This window comes from Lontra canadensis, unplaced genomic scaffold (assembly GCF_010015895.1).
Source record: "Lontra canadensis isolate GAN:19392208 unplaced genomic scaffold, GSC_riverotter_1.0 scaffold189, whole genome shotgun sequence".
Classification (NCBI taxonomy): Eukaryota; Metazoa; Chordata; class Mammalia; order Carnivora; family Mustelidae; genus Lontra; species Lontra canadensis.
In genome coordinates, this window is record NW_022631183.1 from 795324 (window position 1) to 817428 (window position 22105).

Consider the following 22105-nt stretch of genomic DNA (forward strand, 5'->3'; position numbering starts at 1 on the left):
CCCAGTGCACGTGAACGAGATCTCCTTGGGCTCTGCCACTTGCTAGAGGTATGTTCTGGGGTAGGACACTTAACTTTCCCAGCTGCAAGGTCCTCATAGGTGAGATGGAGTGAATGCTGTCTACCTCCTCGGGTTTCTGTATGGATGAAATGAGATAATGTGTGAAGTGAGATAATGCCAAGAACTCAGTATGAACCTGGCTCACGGAACACTCTTAATAAAAATCAGCTGCTTGGATTATTATCGGAGGTCTTTTCTGGCCAGTGGTTGTGCCTAGCGGGACAGGTGCAGTTCTCGTAGCCACCAGCAGGTGACGCCCTGACCCCAAAAGAACTCATTCTTGGCTGGACTGCTTAAATAAGGGCTCCGGAAGGGGTTGGGCAGGGCGGCCTGTCGGACCTCGGCGGGTTAGACTCCAGCCTTACCGGCTGCGGTGGGGGGAGGTATCTGCATTCCCCTCAGTTCCAAAGAAGACGGGGCCTGGGTCACCATGGCATAGTCGGTGGAGCCTCAGTTTTCCATCCTTATTTTGGAAGAGCGTGGCCTTCAGAGACAGCCTGGGTCAAGTTGAGAAAATACTCAGGTTGGACCAGGTAAAGGACTGCCAGAAGGAGCGAACATCCGAGCACGGAGGCCGGTTAGAGAGGGCCTCGGGGCATGGCTGGGCCTGGTGCTGAGGCAGGGGGATGACCCATATGACCTCTAGTCTCTTCTTTTGATGAAAGATTGAGAGGGGGGCTGCCCGCCACGGAGCACCCAGGTACCTGGCTTGGCCTGATGACGCGTGACGCTCTGGTAATTCTGGATGCGGCCAGCAGAGGGAAGCAGAGAGCCTCCTGGGCTTCGCACGAGTACCGAGCACGCCCTCCCGGGAACTTGCGGCTGGAGGCGCCTCCCAGGCCAGGAGTCCGCGTGTTCCCTCTTCTCTGCCGCTGGGCGTCCTGAGAGCGGGGAAGGGGAGGTTGGTGACGAAAGCTGGGTGAGGGGAGGGTCAGCTTCAACCCGAACTTTCTGCATCCTCTAGCGGAGCTGCCTTTTCCCTGAGTCTCAGTTACCAGGATGAGATCCACTGGTCACTCTAATCCTAGGAGCCAGGACTTCCTGGGTTAAGGTGGTGTTTTCTCTCCAAGGATAAGGATTTGGGCGGCAGACAGGGATCCTCTTGCTAATCCCCATAACCCAGGCTTGGAGGGTCAGCTGGACCTCCGGAAGCAGGACAGTGCTCACCCCATAGCACCCTAGCCAGTTCCCGGCATCCTCCTGGACAGGCTCCCAGAGGCCCACAAAGGCCTTCAGACAAAGTTCTGGGCCAGGCTTTGCCTGTGCCCTGGGCCCACAGCCGGCTGGCTCTAGGTACTTCAAGTCCCTGGCACTCCTTATGGGGTTTTGTCCACTAGCCCTGGACCAGTGCTGTCAGGGCCCTGTTTGCTGGGGGGTGGGGGTAGGACAGGCAACTCTTGGAGGTTGAGCAGTCTCCCCTCTCCTTTCCCTCCTGCCCCTGGCGTTGCTCTTCTCCCAGAAACCTTCCAGCATCTCAGGCCTGCTCAGCTGTTGTGGCCTTTCCCCCACGTGTCCTTCACTTGGCTGCAAGCCCAAATCTCTGCTCTCCGCAGGTTCTGCTTATATCCTCCCACTCATTCCTTCCTTCATCCGTGCATTCAGCAAGTATGTATGGAGCTCCAACAATGCTCCGGGCCTGTGCTTGATGCTAGGGATCCAGCAGTAACAAGACCCAGTTCCTGTCCTCTTTGGAGTTCACAGTCCGGGGAGGTAGTAGGTAGGAGACTCCTAAAACTCGTATTTAAAAATTGATCTCATTTTGTGATGATTAGGGTGAAGCAGAGAAGTCGCCAGCTCCTGGAAACTCAACCTACAGGGGTGTTTCCTCTGGGAAATCATCTGATAGGCTGTGAGCTACGGAGCGAGGGACTTTATCTGGGCCCGCCCCCCCCTCCTCCCGTGGCCTGGCACAGAACAGGCAGGAGTTGCTCAGTAAAGGTTTGTTAAACATATGGGTGAATCATCATCGTCCTGGTCACGGGATGGCCAGTGAGAATGGCTTTTCCTCCCCACACTCCCTCTCAGCTGACATAGAAGTCCTAGGTAATGTGGGGGATTATACAGAGGAGACCCCAAGGTTCCGAGGATTCCACCTGAGGCCTCTGTGGCTTCCTGCTTTTTCCTCACCGCACAGCTTCCCTACCTTGGGCTCCGTTACAGTCCTGTGACTCATGCATGGATCTGACCATGACCTCTTATCCATCCGTTCTTTGGCTTTATCACCCTTTGAGTGCCTACTGTATGCTGGCCCTGGGCTCTGAGGAATTGGGAACCCAGAGAAGAGTGGGAAGGGTCCTTGCCCTTATGGACTATCCAGTTTGGACAGTAATGGCACAGTGATGTGTGCTGTGATGGGGGAGATGGTGGTGCTGTGTGAGCCCAGAGGGCATGTGCCCAGTCTGGGGGCCCATCCTTAGCGAGGCCTCCTCTGGCCACTTGGCTGAAGGCGCTCCCACTCTTCTAGCTAGGGGTCATCACATCCCCATTTTCTTTTTTTCAGAGTACATATTAGTATCTGTAGTTATTTTCTTTCTTTATCTGCTGGTGTGCTCATTATCTGAGCTTTTTACCGAGTACATGCTATGTGCCAGGCAATGTTCTAGTCCCTGGGTGTACAGAGGTGAACAGATTTCCAGCTCTCCTGGAGCTTATGGTCTAGTGATGATAGTAGTGGTAGGAAGACAGATGATAACCAGAATAAGCAAATAGGTATGTAGGATATAAATATGTGTTCTGGAGGAAAAGCAATCAGGCCAAGGGGAGACTGGTGGTATTTTAGGCAGAGAACTGAAGGAGGTGAGGGGTAAGCCATGCAGCCTCCTGGGGGAGGAGTTTCAGGTAGAGGGCAAAGCAAGTGCAAAGGCCCTGAGGTGGGAATGTGCCTGATGTGTTAGAAGATCATCAAGGAGGCCCCTGTGGCTAGAAAGGAGTGAGGTCAGACAGGTAGTGGGGCCCAGATCATGTAGGAACCTGTAGTCATTGTAAGGCTTTGCTTTAACTCTTAGTGACATGTTGGGAATGTCAGTAGTGGGATGGGGTGCAAGCAGAGGGACCACTGAGGAGACGACAATAACAATCCTGGTGAGAGGCGATGGTGGCTGCTGCCAGCTGATGGGCAGTGGACAATTGGAGATGTGTTTCGAAAGCAGATCTCATAGGGAATCAGCTGAAAAGGTTACAAGGTACAGGCAGGGATACTGGAGGGCAACAGGCATCCTGGAAGCCAGCAGGAGGAACTGTTTCAAGGAGGGAGGGTGGTCTAGTGTGGCAGATTCTGCCAATAAGTTAAGATGAGGTGTGAGAATTGACTTTTGGACTTGGCATCACAGTGGTCATTAGGGACCAGGTACCAGTCAGTATATCTAGTCCCTTTGTACAAACAGGAGAAAGAGGCAGCTCCTCTAGGTGGACCCAGTGTGCAGGCACACAAAAGGGAGATACCTCAGTGTAAAAGAAAAGGTGTCTCTTCCCAGCATGATGTACCCTTGTACCAGGCACAGCTGGATTTCCGCTCCTTCTCCACCCGTTATGTACCCCAGGTGCCTTGGTGCAGTGTCCAACCTGTACATCTGTACTCATTAGCTGTGTTGGTGACCTTGAGGAGCAGCATCATTGGAATAAGTGTGGGTGAGAGGATGAGAGTCAGATGGGAGTGAGTTCAAGAGAGAATGGGAAAGAAATTGGAAAGCATGGACAACTTCTTCAAAGAACTTTGCTATAATGGGGGAAAATGAATGGCCCAATAGCTCGAGGGGGCTGGAGAGTTGGGAGGAATTAACAAGAGAGAGTGAATGAAGAGAAGGCATCTTAGGCAGGGGACCAGCATAAGCAAAGTGAGGTTATTAGAAATGGTTGTGGTGTCTAAGGTGGGTGGGGGCCTAGAGCATCACATTTGAAGTGTGAGGTGTCAAGAGAGAACACTGGACAGGTGGGCTGGAGGCTTTATCTTGGGGGCGAAGGGGCAAGGGCAGGGTTGGAGCGTGGCTGGGTGCACAGCAGGTGCTCACTGAGTCCTCCAGGATTGGCCTGTGGAATCCCTACCCAGCCTCTCATTCCCTGGCCTCAGTCTACCAGCTGGAAGATGGGAGCCCTGGGTGTTGCAGGAGCTCTCTGGGCCAAACCCCCTTTGGACTCATATGCCTTTCTCCTGGTGCTAGGTCTCAGGTCCTTGCCTCTTCTCTTCCCTGGATGCACCACTCTGTTCAGGGTGAGGAAGAGGAGGAGGCCCTGCCTGGGTCTGGGGAGGCAGGAGGTCAGGTAGAGGCCTCGCCCTGGCAGGCTGTGCTGGGTTGCATGGGCTGAGAACTGGGCCCCTTGCCTCTGTCCAGCCTCTAGCACCTGCCTTCCTGAGAATCACCTTCAGGTGGGCAGGGAAAGGTTGGGGAGAAGGAAAGGGCATCACTTGGAGGAAGCGGGAGAAGCTGCTGATTCTTTTTTGCGCTGGAGGGAGGGTGAGGAATGTAGTGCTTTTAGCCGAAGCTGTACTCTTCCAAGAGGTGAAAGTAGCTACACGGGAAAGTAGCTACACAGTAAATCTCTCTCTTGTGTCCAGTGCTCCTATCACACAAGAGGCCATCCGTGGGCTCATGACAGCCCTTTGGGCTAGTTGCACATTACACAGTTAAGTGAGATTCAGGGAGGAGATCTAGCTGCCTGTGGTTGCACAGCTAGGAAGCCACAAGGTTAGATCAGAATCCAGGCCTCTGGCCCTGGCCAGCTTGTGCCCAGTGCAACAGGCTCCCAGAGCTGCCAGTCGTGGGGAGCAGACCCAGGCGAGGGATGGGGTTCTGTGTGGCAAATTAAGCAGGGAGACAGCTCTATCTCCCTCCCTACCTCCTTTCTTTCCTTTCGCATAGAGTTATTGCATTAGGTACTGAGCATACCTTGAGAACAAGAAAGACCTTGCTTTCAGGGGGCTCACAGTCCATCTAGGTGGACAGAGAGTAAACGATTCATTCCATGAGCAAGTCCCTCGTTACAGCTGGAATAACCACAGCCCTTTGAGTGCCTCGGGTGCCAGGTCTTGGGTGGGTGGGTGGGCACTCAGCATAACAGCTCCTTTCATCCCACCCCAGCCCCACAAGAGAGGGATATTACCATCCTTACTGGGTAGTTGAGGAAGTGGAGGCTCAGAAATGTTGTCCAGCTGTGACTTGAGGTCATGGGTCCTGAGCATGGGGAATGTGGAAATGAAGCCCTGTGACTCCTTCTTTGCCTATGGTTCCTGTTGGTTGCCCCCCAATCCCTACCTACAGGTAGCAGAGGGCAGAAGGTTAGAGGGCAGGATAGCATGGAAGCCCTGTTCCCTCTGTGCCCTCCAAGAAGATCCTGGGCACTTGAAATAGAGTGGCCCCCTTGTTTCTGGGCTGTGTGGCAATCTCCTTGGCTTTGATGGGCAGCAAAGAGTTGTGGGCCAAGTGCTCTCTCAACTGCCCAGCTGCGTCCACAGGATCAGACCTCCTGGAACCTTAAGCAAGCGGCCAGTACTTTTGGGCCTCAGTTTTCTCATCTGTAAAATGGTTTATAGGATTGTTCTGAGGGTTAAATATAACACACGGAAGGCATGTACTGTGGACTCTGGCACATGGTGGATATACAGTTAATAATGGAGGTGTCACCATGTCACCATGGTTGGTGAAACCCCAGCTTCAGCTGCGGCCCAGCTTGAAGAGGAGGAGAGTAATCACAGCTCGCACCCTGCATCTCCAATTACTCCATCCTGCACAGCTTAGACAACCCTAATAGATCAGCAAATCCTCTCCCCTCTCTCACCCTCTGCTCCCTAAGAAGAGGGCCCCTAATTCCGTGTGCGTATGGGTAAAAAGAAGGTCAGAGAAAGCTTCTTTGGGGAAGGGGCATTTAAGCAGGGATTTGAGTCCTGGGTAGGAGTTCAATAGGCACAGCAGGATCAAGGCCTGACCAGGCAGAGGGTGGAACACCTGCAAAGATCTCAGATGGCAAGGAGCCCAGTGCAGTGAACAGCTCCTGGGGCTGGAGTGGAAGGAAAGTTGTAGAAAGTGGCTTTCTGTGGTAGGGCTGACTCTACCCTGATCTCCCTCTTTAGTGGAACTGGACCTACTCACCCTCCCCTGTTCCCACAGCTTCTGGTCTCTGTAGATCCCTACAGGTGGGGGCCCATTATTACCTATGTGAGAGGTGGCCTCTTGCCCTGCAGGAGATTCAAGGCTAGGAAGTCCTTCTGGGTGTCTAGTCCAGTGCATTCCTCTCACCCTTCTTTAGAGCTAGGATTCTGGGCGGGGTGGCGGGGTGTCTTTAAGGTGGTGACCAGCATGAGGGGAACTGTGGGGCAGGTCCCTCCAGAAATGGTTTTCACAGCCCACAGCATCTGTATCTCTCTGCCTAGGCAGCCTATCCCCCTGATCTGGTGCTGGGAGTCTGCATTCTTGATTGGATCCACCCTTCCCCTCTTCCTCCCTCAGGTTCTCTCTGCTTTGTCTGATCTTCTGTCCTGACCCCCCCTTCTCACCCCATGGCTCATGTCTGTCTGTCTCTCTGTCTGTCTCAGTAGGTAGATAGGTAGGGCAGGCTCAGTTTACCAATCTCTGAGATGGTCCACCTCATCCCCCACCCCAGGTAGGATGTCTCCCGGCTTGTGTGGGGAGAGGAGGGCAAAGAGTTAGTGGAGGAACAGACCTTTGGAGCAGGACAAGGACCTGTTCCCTCCTTCAGCTGGAGGAGGGCTGAGCAGAGCCTGAGGGTCTGAGGCTAAGGGTCCTGCAGTGCAGGGTTGGGGGAGCAGTGGCTGGGTCTGACCCAGGGTTAGAGGACAGCTGGGGCCGGGCTGGGCAAGGGGGGCTGGTGCAGAACCTCGCAGCGCTCCCCTCCCCCACTTTCTTAAAGGGCCGGGGCACGGGGCTGTACGGGAAGGGGCTGGCCGCACCCTCCCTGGCCGGGTCAGGGCACACAGTGGGGACCTGGGAGCGGAGGCGTGGCTTTAGGGCTAGCCAGAGTGGCCGCTGTCGCCTCCGGCTCTGCTCCCGCTACCCGCCCGCCTGCAGTTCCCCCGCCCTTCCCCGCCCTTCCCGCTCCTCCCTCCCTCCTTCTCTCCTTCCTTCCCTCCCTCCTGCCGTCCGTCCCCCCATCTCTGCTCAGCTTCTCCAACAGCCTCGGCTTTGACACCTGAAGGGACTGAAGCGGGCGCGGGGAGTCCCGACAGGCAGAGGCGGAGCGGGACGGTCAGTCCAGCAGAGGCCTCCGCATGGCACCGCCGTGAGAGGCTGGACCCAGCGACTGGGACCAGGAGCGGTGAGTGGGGCCGCGGGGCCACCTGGTCCCAAGGGCCCTCGTTCCCCGGGACCCTGCCTCTCCCGAAGTGGGGTTGGGGGCCAGGCGGGGATGCTGGGGGAAAATGCATGCTGGAGGGCGTCGCCCTCCGCCCTCCACGCCCGCCGGGGTCTGCTAACAAAGCTACATTTTGAGATCAATTCCGTGGCGGCTGGAGCATCCGAAGGATACGGTTGTCATGGAGATGGGGCTGGGAGAGGGAAGCCCGGGGATGGCCAGGTCTGGGCCAGGGAGAGGGGGAGCCACCAGAGAACCCCAGGCCAGCCTGCAGGGCCAGTCAGGGCCAGGCAGGGTGATTGCCTTCTGGGCTCTGCCTCCCGATCCGCCCCCCCCCTTTTGTATAATCTGAGCTACATGTGTGTGTTGACGGGGTGCCAATGGCAGCTTGGTGGCAGGGGACCCAGGGGGTTGGGTGGTTGCCGGGGCCTGCTGGCAGCTACCTTTACCACGAAGCAGCTTTGAGGATTTATTTCTGTTTCCAGTTTCCTAACTTTGACAGCCTGGCTTGTTGGCCAGACCTTCCCAGCTCTGGACTCTGCTGCTAGAAAAGGGGCTTGTGTGGGGGCGTGGCAGGCAGCGGGCAACGCTGAGAAGGCCCATAATGGCCGTGGCAGCCGCAGGGAGGGAGGGGTCCTTAGAGCCTGCTGCTGGGGCTGGGGTGGGGCAAGGAATCCAGATGTGGGGACCACCCTACCCAGCTGGCCCCCTCCTAAGAGGAGGTATTCTGACTGTTGCTGTCCCTGGAGAAATCTGGGGACTCCCTGAATCAGAGCTTGGGACATTGTCTCCACTCAAGCCCAGGGTGGGCACTGCCCCAGCCTACCCCTTTGTCTTGGGGCCATCTTGGCTTGGGGAGGGCCTGGAAGGAAACTAGGAACAGAAGCAGTAGCCACAATGGAAGTGGGTCTGAAATTCTTGGCAGGCTCAGCATAAGCCAGGCTGAGCTTGGTGGCTGGGTGAATGGAGAGCAGGGAGAGGGCTCAGGGTTTGTCCAGGGCAGATGGGCAGCCTAGGTCTAAGGAGAGGGATTTGAACTTTCTTAGGTTCCCCTAACTCCTTCCAGACCCTGCATGCAAGAGCAGCTTATTGGGGGGTACTCAGGCAGCTTGAAGGAGAGAGGGTAAGGGGCATTGTGATTACCTCCAAGCCCAACCCCTATCCCTGAGCAAGTACAGTCATTCTCCACCCCCCACCTGGAAGGTTAGAAGCCCTGCCTCCCAGGGAAGCTACAAGTTCTGTGACCTGGGATCTCTGAATCAATAAGATGGGCCAGCTGCCCTCCCCTGCTCACCTCCTATCTCTGGAGGAGGGACCTGCCCACCCCAGAGCTCCCTCTCCCCAATGTATAGGGAAATATACTGAGAGCAGTGAGAGGGTCTCCAAGCGGGGGACATGACCCCGCTGAGCTTCCATATATGGAGCACTACCACTGGCTAAGTACTCTCATAAAACTGGCTTTAGAGGGAGATACTGCTAGTATTCCCATTTTGTGGAGGTGGATACTGAAGCTCAGGGAGAAGTTGCCTGTTCAGCGTCACTTAGTAAGTGGCAGAATGAGGATTCGTACCTGAGCAGAACTGTTTGCTGCTTGGACCTCTGTCCTCAGTCTCATTTTCTTCTTCTCTGAGATGCAAGTTAGGAGGGAGGTGACTGCGTACCTTTCGGTATGGAGCAAGGGAGTGATCTTGGGGGAAACTGAGGCACTAAGCTAGGGTCTTCTAGAGAGGTGGGATCAAGGCATTCCCATTCAGGACATTTGCTTGCAGGAAAATGACACTGGCTCCCATTACGGAAGATGTTCTAGACATCCTTTGCCAGATGGTCTTTTCCAGGAAAATCTGTTTTGAGCGGCATCTTATGTCTGGGGCTCCATATTTAGACTGGCTCCTCACACAGGAGGATACACTCAGACTGTCGCCCCTTGAGGGGTGTTTGGGGGGAGTGGTGAGCTGGGCTGCACCTGGCTTCTTGCCACAGCTCAGGCAGAGGTAGGGTAGGGCTGCCTTGCTGGTCTTCCTGGGACCTGGTTGTTTTCTGCAGGGCCCTTGTCCTTCTAAGTGTGTCTGCTCGCTGGTAAGTCTTCCTTGGGAGCTGACCCTTTTTAGGTGGTGAGCCACTCCAGGGCTGTGCCTGCCTGGCCCCAGCTGACCCTAGCATCCGGCCATGTCCTGCTGGAATGCAGGACTGCCTCTCTGCCTTGTGTCCAGGCAAGTGGGGCCTTGAGCTCCCCTCTTTGGGGTGTGTCCCTCCACTCCCTTCCTTCCCCCCTAATTTTTTGTCTCATCACACCTGGTAGTGCAATGAACATCCACTTATATACCCTTCCCCTAGAGACCTAGATCTACCCACTGTTGACATTTTACCAACGTTTGTGTTTCTCTCTCTGAACCTTTTGAATGTAAATTGCAGATACCCTAACACTTCACCTCTGAATAATTCAGCATGAGTTTCTTGAGACAAGGACGTTTTTCTACATAATGACTATATATTGTCATACTCAAGAAGTTTAACCATGATACAGTTTAACCTAGTATGTAATCCATACTCAAATTCCTCTCGTTGTACCAGTAATATCCTTTATAGCTGTTTTAAAAACAAGTTTTGTTCAAGGATCACACATCACAGTTAGTTATGTCTCCTTTGATCTGGAACAATTGTCCTGTCTTCCCTCCTTCACCCCGGTCTTTTGTCACATTGTCATTTTTGATTGACACTCTTCCTATAGAATGTCCCACATTCTGAATTTGTCTTGTTGCCTGCTCACGAGTAGATCCACCTTAAACATTTGTTGGCAAGAGTTTCCCATAGGCCATGTTTGCCTCCTTCTTGGTGCTTCTCTCTTCAGGAGTCCTGTAATAGGCGGTCAGCTAAGTGAGGTCACTTGGCTAAAGAATCCCTTTGTTTCACTCCATTCTTCTCTCTTTCCACTTCCAGAAGCTTCACCCACCTGGTCATCCACACACCAGGTCAGCAAAACTGACTGAGCTCGTACTTCAGACCACGTACTGGAGAAGGGTGATTCAGCAGACACTGATGAGGCCTTCAAGGATCTCCCAACCTCAGGGGTGGTGTGGGGGTGAGCCACAACTGGGGGCAGGAAGTAGTGAGGGGAGAGGGGATGGAGGGGTCCAAGAGAGGAAGAAAGGAAGTGGGGCCTGGAATGTGGGCTGATGAGCTGGCCCTTTCTCCAAAGAACTGGGAGCCACCAAGGTCTTTAGAGAGGAGAGTAATTGGACAGGTTGTGTGTGAAGAGGATGGAGGGGAATTGGCAGGGCCAGTGTGGTGGATAAGGATCAGTCCGACTGCCATGACGTGGCCCAGGATGAGAGGGCGGGCACTGAATTTGGGGCTGCTCTGTATGGCATGTAGAGGGAATGCATGGTGGGAATGGAGTTGGTGGTGCTGTGGCCCTGCTGGGACCTGGATGTTGCAGGAGGGAGGTGGAGAGGAGGATAAGGAGAGATGGAAGAGGTCGAAAAAATAGGCACTGGCGTCTGACTCGATGTAGGGAGCTGTGTTGTGATGGCCTGGGAAGAGTGACGAAGGATGAAGTTTTGAGTATGTGGGATCCACGTTACTCTCCAGGTCAGAGGAACGGTGTGTGGGAAGCTCATTCCTCAGGTGTTGATGGCTGCCTGTGGCCGCCCTCTCAGAGGCTCATTTTGGGATGAGGGCAGAGGGAAGGCCACTCATGACTCACAGCAGGGAATGGGTGGGGGGCTTTCAGGCACCAGCAGGGGAGGAAGATTGAGCACAGGCCCGGGGCCACTCTAAAATTCAGAATAACCCCTTCTATGTGGACCCCCAACTCCCTTACCTCATTTACTTCTTCACGCTTCTTTTTTTTTAGATTTTATTTATTTATTTGACAGAGAGAGACACAGCAAGAGAGGGAACACAAGAAGGGGGAGTGGGAGAGGGAGAAGCAGACTCCCCACTGAGCAGGGAGCCCAATGTGGGGTTTGATCTCAGGACCCTGGGACCATGACCCAAGCTGAAGGCAGACACTTAACCGTCTGAACCACCCAGGTGCCCCTTCTTCACACTTTCTTGGTGAAACCCCAGCCCTGGTTAAATCCAACGCCCAGCCACCCAGCCTGCTCTATATCTGCCCCTGAACAGCTGAGCAGGGCTGAGAAAAACCACAACCCAGACCTGTCTCACTTGAAATTGCCTCAAAACTGTGAGCTTCAGGTGAGTCCTTAGCGCTGTCCGGCATTCCCACCATAGGTCCTGAGGCCATCTCCTTTCCCACTACCAGCTGACTATTTCACACTTTGTCTGCTACCCTCAATTCTTGCCCCTCATTCCCCATCCTCCCTCTCAGCTGATGATCCTGCTTCCTACTTCTTTGAGAAAACAGAAGCAATAGGGACTTTCCCAGACTTGCAGTGTGACATTCTACCGGCTCCTGCCCCCATGGCTCTGCCTGCCTCCTGTCGCTGGGGGTGAGGCCTTCTCTGGTTAAGGTTGCCCCTCTCCTTGTGCACTACACACTGTCCCCCATAGTGCCTGCTCGAGGGCATTGCTGCAGCCAGGGCACCCTCCTGCCTTGTCAGTTCCTCCCGTACTAGATCCTTCCATCAGCAAGCCCTTGCTCTTGTTTCTTCTGTCTTACAAGGTGGCTGTCTTGTGTTCTCTGTCCAGCAGCTGCTGCATCTCTGTTCTCCTTCGTAGCCAAGCTCCCCAGAAGGGTTGTCAGGACTCATTATCTCTTGGTCCTCCTTCCACTCTCTCTCTGGACTCCACTCCAACTGGGCTTTCACCCCCTTCTGCTGACTGCTCTTCTCAAGGTCACCACAGACCTCTCTGTTGCTACCCTTAGTGGCCAAGTCTCAGTCCCCATCTGAAGCATCTGACACATTCAGTTTCTTCCAATTCCTGAAATATTCTCTTTGACTTCCAACATATCCTTTCTTGTTTGCCTCTGGCCTCATGGTTGGTCCTACTCAGTTTCCTTCCGCTCCACCCTGCCCCCACCTCTGCACATGGCGGTGTCCCAGGACTCAGTCCCTGCACGGCCCATTTTCTCCCTCTTCTTCCACTCCTGTGCCAACCCCATCCGGTCCTGTGGCTACACCTTCCCACGTGCTGCCAGTTCCCACATTTGTACCCCCAATTTTGAGCTGTCTTCTGGGCTCCAGTAGCTTTTTTAACATCTCAACTGTCATGTCTAGTAGACCCTTCAAACTCAACTTGTCCAAAGTTGAGATCCCGATATTCCTCCCTAGACCTGCTCTGCCCAGTCTTCCCCATCTCAGGAATGGCTCTGAGCTTCCCAGAGCTCAGGGCCCAGATGCTGTTGTCATTCTTGACTCCTCTCTTTCTGTCCTATCCCCTTGTGCTTGCCATCACCCCATGTGCTTGCCATCAAGGGGTGAGGCTGTTGACCAGGTCCCACATCTTCTGGCAGTGGGCTATGGCTGAATAGGAGGGACTCTCTCAATGATGGGTTCGGGCAGTCACAGTGGAATGGCCTCCTACAGCCCATTTCACACCTGCTGGCTTCATGGACATGCTGCTTGCCTTTATCCTGCCTCAAAGAGACCACAACCTTGGTCAGACCCTGTGCTGAAGTCCTAAAGCAGAGACAGGAACAGGTGAGGAGAGGGGGAGAAGAGGATGACAGGGTACCCCGTAGGGGTGGGGACAAATGGGGCAACAGCATTATGAGGTTGGGGAGGGGGTGGGGGAAAGGTCAGAGGGGAAGATGCAGAGACATAGAGGGGTTTTGAGGGGTGGGGGCAGACAGAATATGAGGATCTAGGGAGTAAGAGTTAAGTAAAACTTGGGCAGAGAGAAAGGAGGATGAGGTTTCTTGGTTCATCTCTCCTGGCTGTTGAGCCAGACTGTGGGCTGGGGTGGGCAGCGGCTGCTCAGAGATGGAGGCCCCAGATCCACCCTCAGTCAGGCGTGTTAGCTGACGTGGGGATGACTGGGAGGACTTTGCTCACTTAGTCCATTATAGTTCTTGATGTTCTGCTTTCGGTCTGCCGGCTCATGGGTCCAATGGGGCTCAAGAAGCTGAGTGAGTCCCAGGTACCCTATGAAGCTTTAGGAAGACAGAGCAATGGCCGGTCTCTTAGCCAGAGCAGCCGAGTCCCTTGTTGACCCAGAAAGCAGAGGACTCACCCCTCTGGAAGTCAGCTGGAGGTTGAGCCCCAGCTGTAAACTTGACTTGGGATTTGACAGCAGACAGGAATTTCATCAGGGTTGAGAGGCCTCCAAACTGGTATGCGGATATATGCAAATGCTAAGCAAAGGAGGGTGCCAAGTGGCTGGTGGGTGGGGAGAGAAGCACGTTGTTGTTGGAAGATGTCAAGGAAGGACCTTTGCAGAGCTGGGCCCAGAGGCCCCTGAGAATCCCAGCAGGCTGAGGGGTACATGCAGATAAGATGCAAATGTGCAACCGGCCCTGGGGACCTCTGCCTACCCAACCATGAGAAAGAGAAGGCTGTCCAGATGCTCACTACTCAAGGCAAAGCTGGTTCCCCAAGGGCCCAAACTGAGTGGAAGAAAGCAGGGTTATGCTGGGCTTCTTGATAACCATGGGCTGGCACCCCCTTGAAGGGCTCAGGCATATTTTCGGGGAAGTCCAGGGCCCTGGCCCTGCACCTGCACCTAGAGTTGCTCTTCTGCCTTGAGGTGGACATGAGGAGGGATCCTCACCCGGGGTTGGGAGTGTTGGTGGGGTCTGGACTGGAGGGGCCTCACCTGTCTCAGGTAAGGGTGGGGCACTTTATCTGGCCAACCTCCTGGGCCCCAGATTGAACCTTTCTCCTGCTTCCACCCTCAGGCTGGGCCCCTGAAGCCCTTGTCTCGGAAGCCACTTGACAGGCTACCAGGAGCCAGTGTCTGCAGGGCCCACCAAACATCCTGTGCTGCTCTTCTGCACATTCCATCCCCAATGAGGGCAACCCACCCTTTCCTCTGCAGCCTGGGAAAGGGTTCTGGGAAGCAATGACTGCCACCTCTCCCTGAGCACTTGTGCCTGGCTCTGAGCTGAGCGCTGCACCCACACCATCTCTTCCAGTCCTCCTTGCAGCCCCACGAGGCAGATGCTCTTAGCACCCCACATTTTACAGAGGAGGGTGCTGAGGCTCAGAGAGGTGGGCAGCTTTCCCGAGGTCACAGAGCCTGTGGGCAGCAGAGCTGGGGGTTGAAGGCAGGTCTTCCTGACTGTACAGTTAGGACACTGACCCGCTGTCCTGGACTCCCAGTCTGAGACCCTTTTGCTGTATGAGGTGCTCCAAGTTGGGCAGACCTAGTGGGTTTGGAGGGATTAAGGTCACCTTGAGGAATGGAGGCAGGGAGGTTCCCAAGACTCCTGGGTAGACAACCCCTTCCTATCATCCTGGTTACTCTGCCTGCCCCAAGCAGTTGGGACATTAAGAGGCATGTGACCAGGCTGGTCTGTGCCTAGAGACAGTGCTTAGAGCTCTGACCTCCAGACTCCTTGACTGGCAGAGGCTTGTGGGGTGAACATGGTGAACATTGGGGGACAGGGTCTCCACCGAGGGGTCTGCCTGTGAGCTTCCTGGTGTCAGTGGCCCAGCCTTTTCCTGGGGGAGCCCTGGAACTTAACGGGGGCCCCATGAATAGCGTGGGACACAACTGGCCAAAGCCCATTCTGAACACTTAGCACACACCAGCTCTTTTCACTGATCATCTTATTTAAGATGATACATTTCATGTATGTGTGACAATCTCAGCTCATGTGCAAAAATCTGGGTAAGCTAGGGAGTCCATGCAGTAAGAGTTCTGGGAAGGATAGTGGGACTAATGGGGATGTCCAGAGTGGGTTCCCAGTGGGCATGGAATAGCTCTGACAATGAAAGGCTTCCAGCATTTCCTCTGCCTTGCAAGTAGCCCTTGCTTGTACTTGAACTCACTGTGAGTGTCCAGTGTGCAGAGGTGGGAGATCTTCGAAGACTGTCCCTTTTGTGGAGTTCATACCCAAGGCATATGGATGGGCTTCAGGGGTTCTTGAGCCTCTCAAAAATACTCAAAATGTTGTGCACATATGTGAGAGTCTGGGTAGGATCCACAGCGCCATCATATGATCAAAGTCCAAGACTTGGCAATGGTTTGGAATCTCTGACGTATATGGGGGAAATGAGTCCAGAGAGAGGTTTCATTTCCCCAAACTCTTCTAGCACCTTGGAGGCAAAACCCGAGTCTCAGATTTGCTTCAATAATGACATTCCAGAATGATTTTCTCTGATCCCACTCCCCTCTATGTGTAGCCTGCCTGGCCTCTAAGTACCCTTGGACATCCCACAGGCTCTTAGATTTTGCCTGGTCTGGGTAGTACTCAGCACGATGGGTTCCCCACCTCAGTTCTGCCTCCTGCATCCCCATTTCTACCAAGTGGGCCTGTATTCCCCCATCTCCTCCCAAACCCATGCAGTCACCTGATGCTACTAGGTCAATGTGGGTGCGTATCTTCCCCATCCCCCACCCTAACCTGAAGCAATGAGTTGTCTGTTTTTGGCTCCTGGCTTCTCTCAAGGCAGAATGATTTTAATCCCAGCTGCCCAGTGATGTCGGTCTAGTTGGCCTGAAACTTATCTCTAGGCCTGTGGGCTCCTCATCTCTACCCCATCACCTAGGGGTATGCAGGGTAGACATGAGGGGCTGCCCAGCTCCCTTCATGTGTGTTTGTATGTGTGTGCATGTATGTTTGTGCTAAAAAATGCACGCACCATATACTTGCTCACAGACATGCACACAGGCCTCAGTACCCATGCATTCTCCCCTCTATCTTATAGAGTGTGTCAGGCCCTGGAACGCTCTTTGCTGGGCGCCCTGCTCCAGACCTTTCCTTGGGCTTCCCATAGTCCCTGGTTTGGATCTCTACATGGAATTCACCACACAAGGTATTCCTGTGACAGTCCAATGTCATTCCAAGCAGAATGCCAGCCTTGCCTCTTTCTAGCTTTGTGACCCTAAGCATATTCCTCAACGTCTCTTAGCTCCTGCCTGTAACAGTGATGAAAATCTCCAGGTTCCTCATTCATCAGATATTTAAAAGAGTGCCTGCTGTTTGCCGGGCTTGGTGCTAGGTTCTGGGGGAGGTGGTGAACGTGACCCAGCCCCCACCCTCCTGAACTTACATCCTACTGAGGGAGATGGCAGGAAATAAGGAAGAAAATAGAAAAAGGAGTTTCAGTTCTGCTAAGTGATGCTTGGCAGATCGGATGCTCAGTGGAGGAGTGTGAGAGTACAGGGTGCTGAGAGAGGGCCTCTCTGAGGAGGCAGGATTGGAGTTGAGCCCTAAGTGACAGGAGAGGCAGTCATTTAGAGATCTAGGGAAACAGCATTCTAGGCCAAGGGTACAGCTGGTGCAAAGGCCCTGAGGTGGGAATGAGCTCAGGGAACAGAAAGAAGGCCAGTGTGGCTGATGGGGTGGGGGATGGAGAGAGGGCAGTGAACCAGCTTAGACAAGGCTTTTTTAGGCCATGCTAAGGAGGATGAGTTCTAATCGAAGAGCAGTGGGAGACATTGGAGGGTTATGAGTGAGAGAAGAATATAATGTGATTTGTGTTTTCACAGTTCATTCAGGCTGCCATGGGGAGAGTGAGGAGGGGGACAAGGTTGTCTTAGGCACAGCTGAGTCCCAGAAAGTGGCTGGTTTGGCATTTAGCCCTGGCCCTGCCAGTGTTCCATTATTATCTTGGGTCCACCTTAGTTGGAGCTGAAAAAGATGCCACTGATCCCAAGGTCATCTCAAGGGCAATGGGTAGTAGGAGCCCCTGCTTGGAGCAGGGCCTGGTTTATGCTGAGAGAGGATGCAGGGGATCTAGCCACTGCCAGCCTGTCATTTGTAGGCTTCTGCTTGGGATCAGTGCCTTGTGGCCCAGCTGTATTTCCTCCCTTGGTCTTGCCAGCAGGGTTGGAGGGGGCAGGGTCACTGCTTCGGGTAGAATCTCCTGCTTGAATATTTGAGCCCTTGATCTTGTGGGAGGATCTGATGGAGGGCCTGGGAAACTGTGGGCTCCTCCTGCACCTCTAGCCAATCCAGGTACAGAAGGAAGCTATCCCTGAGTTGTAGTGCCAGCTCCTCAACTGTGTAATCTTGGGCACAGCCTTTCCTGGTTCTGTGCCTCAGTCTCTCCATTTGTCAAATGTAGTGGTGGGAAGAGTGGACCATAGCTACCTTTCCCTTTGATCCCTGTAGGAGTTTGTTCTTCCTTGGATTTCTGCTTTCTTTGCATTCATGATCTCAAGCTCTCCCACCAGCCCTGGGGAAGAAGGAGATAAGAGGTGATGCTCCCATTCTGAAGATGGGTTTATAAAGGCCAGAGGGGACAGTGAGGCATCTCAGGGCACATGATGGTTCAGAGTGAAGGCTTGGGGTATTGTTTCACACCTCTGACCTGAAGCCCCCTTTTATGCACCCCTCTCTTGGGCTCAGAAAGAGAGGGGGGTGTCCTGGCTCAGCTATTTCTGGGCTTAGCTGGCCCTCAGCCCAGGCAGGGACTCTGGCCCCCCCGCCCAGAGGAGCTCAATGCTGCCCCTTGTCTGCCCACCCCCTGAAACTGAGGACACGGCCCAGTGCCCAGTGTTGGCAGAACCTCTATCCCACTCCCAGCTGCAGGAGGACAAGGCAGGGCAGGTAGGGTTGGAGCCAGCCTGAGGCAGCTGCTGAAAGTTGGGGGGTGAAGTAGGGGCCTCCCAAGATGCCCTTGGTTTGTTTATAACCTTGGCTTTGGGGTTGGTGTAGCATGAGCATAAGGGGAAACTGTTTATGCTTTCAAATCCCAGCCTTCACTGGGACCTCAGACAGAGCCCTGACCAAAGGGGAGGTACTTGGTCCTGCTGGGCTCATCCTCCATGTGTGGGTGTGGGAGCTTGAGGCGCCCTGGTGGAATTGGGTTGGAGCCTTGTGCCCCACATCCAATGGGCATCCAGGCCCCTGGGCCAGAAAGCAGGCCAGAGGACTAGAACTCAGGCAGCAAGCCAGAAGTCCCCACTCTCCCTCCTCTTTCCTTTAGAAATGCTCCCCCCACCCAGAAATCTCAGCTGAGGAGATGACCTCCTGTTCTCCCTGCTCCCAGCACACAACCGGAGGGAGCAGACTGAAATAGCAGCGGCAGCAGCAGGGATTTAGGGCAGACCAGATGGAACCCATCCTTAGTGCTGAGCCCCTTGGGGTCCCTGGCATCCTAGGATCAGGGCCCAGATAGTCTACTGCCTGGATCTTCATGGGTTTTTTTTGTTTGTTTGTTTTTTGTTTTTTTAATCTGTAGATGTTTTTTGTTGCTCTTTTGTTTGTTTTTAAGTAAAATCTTACACTCCTGCCATCTTCAGAACTCTAGGAGAAATGCTCAGAGTAGTGGGTGGAGGCCCCAGATCCCTGTCTACCCTGTTCTCTTTTCTCCATGTGTGAAAATTGAGGGTTCAATGAATCTTAAGTGGTCCTGTGGTGGCAGATACCCCCTCCAGGGCCTGGAAACCCCCAGAGAAGAAGACTGACCTTCCTATCCAGGCTCATCTTCTCTATGTGGGAAGTTCCTCTTAGAGTCTAACTCATGTTTTTTTTTTTGTTTTTTTTTTTTTTAAGGAATAAATGATTGCCATATCTGATCCCTGTAGGTTCTGGTTTAGGAGGTTTGGGGGGAAGACCTTATTATCTATTTTAACAAGTCCCTCAGGAGACACTTCAGACCAGGCAAGTAGAAGAAGAATGGGTCTCACTTAAATTCTTACTGCAGTACTTGCAACTTGTTCCGCTGCAGCCCAGAAGGCTGACCAGTCTCTCTCCTCCAGACTCCCCTGAAACCTCAGGACCCTTTCTCCAGAAGAGCCTGGGGGTATTAGGGGAAGCTGAGGCCTGAAGAAGGAAGGAAGGAAGTTGTTTGGTGGGAATGGTCTGTATCCCCAGTAACAAAGGTCATGGGGTGGGGTAAGGTGATACAGAAATAGCCTAAGGGCTAGGTGGGGCCAGGGGCAGAGATAGGGTTGAGGGGGAGCTAGAACTAGCCCATTGCATCTGGCCTCTTGTTTGAGATTAGCTTGGGCTTCAAGCCTCTGGGAATTGTGGGCTGGTTTTGATCAGCTTTAAAAGGGGGTAGGGATGGAGATAACAGCTAAAAATGCATCTCCTCATTTTAAGAGGAGGTAAGGACCCAAAGCAGGGTAGAGGGGAGTGGGAGGCAGGCCTGGCTGGGGTGGTAAGGAGGCCCAACTTGGACCCACATGGGGTCACTCAGTGAGTTGGGCAGAGCAGGGCCTAGCTCCCCTTCTGGTGCTCTCCCCAGAATGTTCCATGGCATCCCTCCTCAAGGCTGGGTGAGCTCTGGGGGACCCGGTGTGGAGGGGATCCCCAGGTCCCCCTCATCCTTTCTCCTCGCACAGCCAGGGATCTGGGCGCTGGGCAGAGAAGACAGGCAGACTCTGTAGGTGAGGGTCCTGGGTGGCGGCTCATCTGCCCAGCACCCTGGACAGCGCCTCATGCTGGGCCTGGGATGGCTGCCCTGGGACCTCAGCTTGGTTTCTCTGGGTTGGCGTCAGGTTCTGATGAAGCTGCACTTCTGTTGACTTCCTTGTCTCCTTTCTTAAATCTCCCTCTGGAGGCATCCCCAGCTCATTTCCCTCATTCACCCACAGATTCACTCTTCTCTGGCTCCTGGAGTCAGGATGAGAACTCGCAAAGAAACAAGGGGACCGGCTGCTGTCAGTCTGGAGTTTTGCTTACCTCATATATAGGCAGGAAAGGGAGGGGGTTTGGAGAAGTCCTGGACCCTTTCCTAGTTCCTCCCAACCTGGATTTTTCTCACAGGGCTTTGGTGGATTCTGGAGGGCACAACAGAGACATGTAAGAGGTAACAGGGAAGGCAGGACTGGGCACACAGGATGAATGCAGGTCAGGGGAGAGATGAGCTGGCCTGAGTGGGACTGTTGCCCTAGGGTGCCACAGCCTGAACCCGTATTCCAGCCAGGAGGTCCTGAGAAGATCGTCTCACCATCCTCCTGTCCCCAGGCAGCCTGCCCAGTGCTGGTCCTGCTGGGTTTTAGATCCCTCGGCACCTGTCCTGTCTGACTCACCTCTTCATCTCTTCATTCCCCTCTGGGTCTAGGGGAGTTCCAGGAGCAGTCAGCACGGGGAGGAAGTAGTGGCGGCCATGGATGAGGATAAGCTTCCGTCTGTACTACCTGGGGAAAGTGGTGCTGCCTGGGACCCCAGCTTGGAGCCCGAGGAAGAACCTGGGGTCCAGAATGGAATGGCATACAGTCAGGACCTGAACAGTAGCTACAACAGCCCAGCACATGAGATGAGGGGCACTCTGGTGGACACTGAGGAGCCCACACAGGGCCCGGACATGGCTCTCCATAGTCTCAGCCTTGGCCTTTCCTTCACCAATGGCCTAGTTCTGGGGCCAGACTCAAATATTCTGGAAGATTCTACAGAGTCCAGACCCTGGAGGGCTGGTGGGCTAGCAGAGGGGGACAATGTTTCCAAGAATCTCTGTCTGGACACTGAGGACACTCATCTGGGGTAAGTGGGGTCTTGGGTTGGGGGCTCACTACATTTGGCTGTTTCCAATGCTGGGTGGCCTCGTTCTAACCACTTAGCCTCTCAGGGGCTTGTTTTTCTCCTCTATACAGTAAGAATTTCATGTCCCTGTTTTGCCCAGCTTCTGAGTGTTTTGGAAGGATAGAGCCATTAGATTTCAAAAGCCAGCAGGCCTGTTGTGCCTTCCACCCCCAAAGCCTCCCAAACCATCATGGGCTGTATCCATGTGGGGTTGGAGAACCACACACCACCCTCCAACCAAGGCTGGGCAGTAGAGTTGAGTTCCAAAATGCTTTGATGTGGAAGGTCATCTGGTCCATCCCTCTGTTTCCTGGAGATGAAGATCTCCCAATTCTGTAACTGACCTCAAAAAAGTAGACTTTGTGGGTTAATCCCTGCCATCTGCCCCTCACTTGAGTGCCCTCTGGAGGTTCTACTAGGAATTTCACTTCAGTCCTACTTACTGCAGTTACAGTCCCATTTCTATTATCCTCAGTAGGAGGTGGAGAATCCTTCATATCTTGGAGGTGCTAGTTGGATGGGGGTGGGTGGGAGGGGTGGGGATGGGACAGGAAATGTCTAGAAGACCTCAGGGTGGGCTGAGAAAAGCAAAGTCTTAGTGTGGTACAGAAGTCTTAGTGTGCACAGTTGTGGGCCCTGGCCTGAGAAGCAAGTATGTGTAGGTGGCATGCATGTGTCTGTCTGGCCTGTGCATTGTTGTGGGTATAGGAATGTATGAACACATGGATATGCATGGGTCTGTGTGGTTTCGTGTGTGTGTCTGGGGGAGGTTGTGTGTGCCTGGCCTGTGCATCTGTGGGTACACACTTGGGTCGGCATGTCCAGGTCTAGGGCTGAGTGTGGCTAGCTTTGTGGATAGGAATGGAAGTACGTGAGGCTGGGTGCCTGCATGTACCAGGTATCCTGTGGCCGGGAGTGTTTCCATCCAGAAAGGTCCTAGGACAGCTACCTGGCTCGCAGTAGGGTGCACACAAGGGTCTGGGGCTTCTTGGAGCATACTGTTTGTGTTTATGTGGTGTATTTATTGGGGATGGCTGAAAGTAGGGGCAGATGGAAGTTTGGAGATTAGGCTAATGGTCTTCAAGCCTCTGTCAGGACCACCTCTCAGGTCTGCTCTGGTTCATGAGAGGGTGGGAGACAGTGGGATGGGGGAGACCATTCAGGCTCTGACAGTGAGATGAGAGCTCCCCCAAGGGCAGA

At 53.9% G+C, this 22105-nt stretch overlaps 1 protein-coding gene across 4 annotated transcripts in view; it reads left to right on the plus strand.

The window, feature by feature from the left end:
• Positions 1-410: 410 nt before the first annotated feature.
• Positions 411-22105, plus strand: part of PSD2 (pleckstrin and Sec7 domain containing 2) — a 53610-nt gene continuing 31915 nt past the window's right edge. For 2 of the 4 annotated variants that reach the window (XM_032847563.1, XM_032847562.1), the window contains exons 1-2: positions 7133-7326; positions 20448-20866. In XM_032847563.1, coding sequence (XP_032703454.1) covers positions 20493-20866 — 374 coding nt within the window. In that variant the 5' untranslated portion in view covers positions 7133-7326; positions 20448-20492. Of the gene's footprint in view, positions 594-7132; positions 7327-20441; positions 20867-22105 lie in introns of those variants that run through there. The other 2 variants (XM_032847561.1, XM_032847560.1) reach the window with 2 other exon arrangements.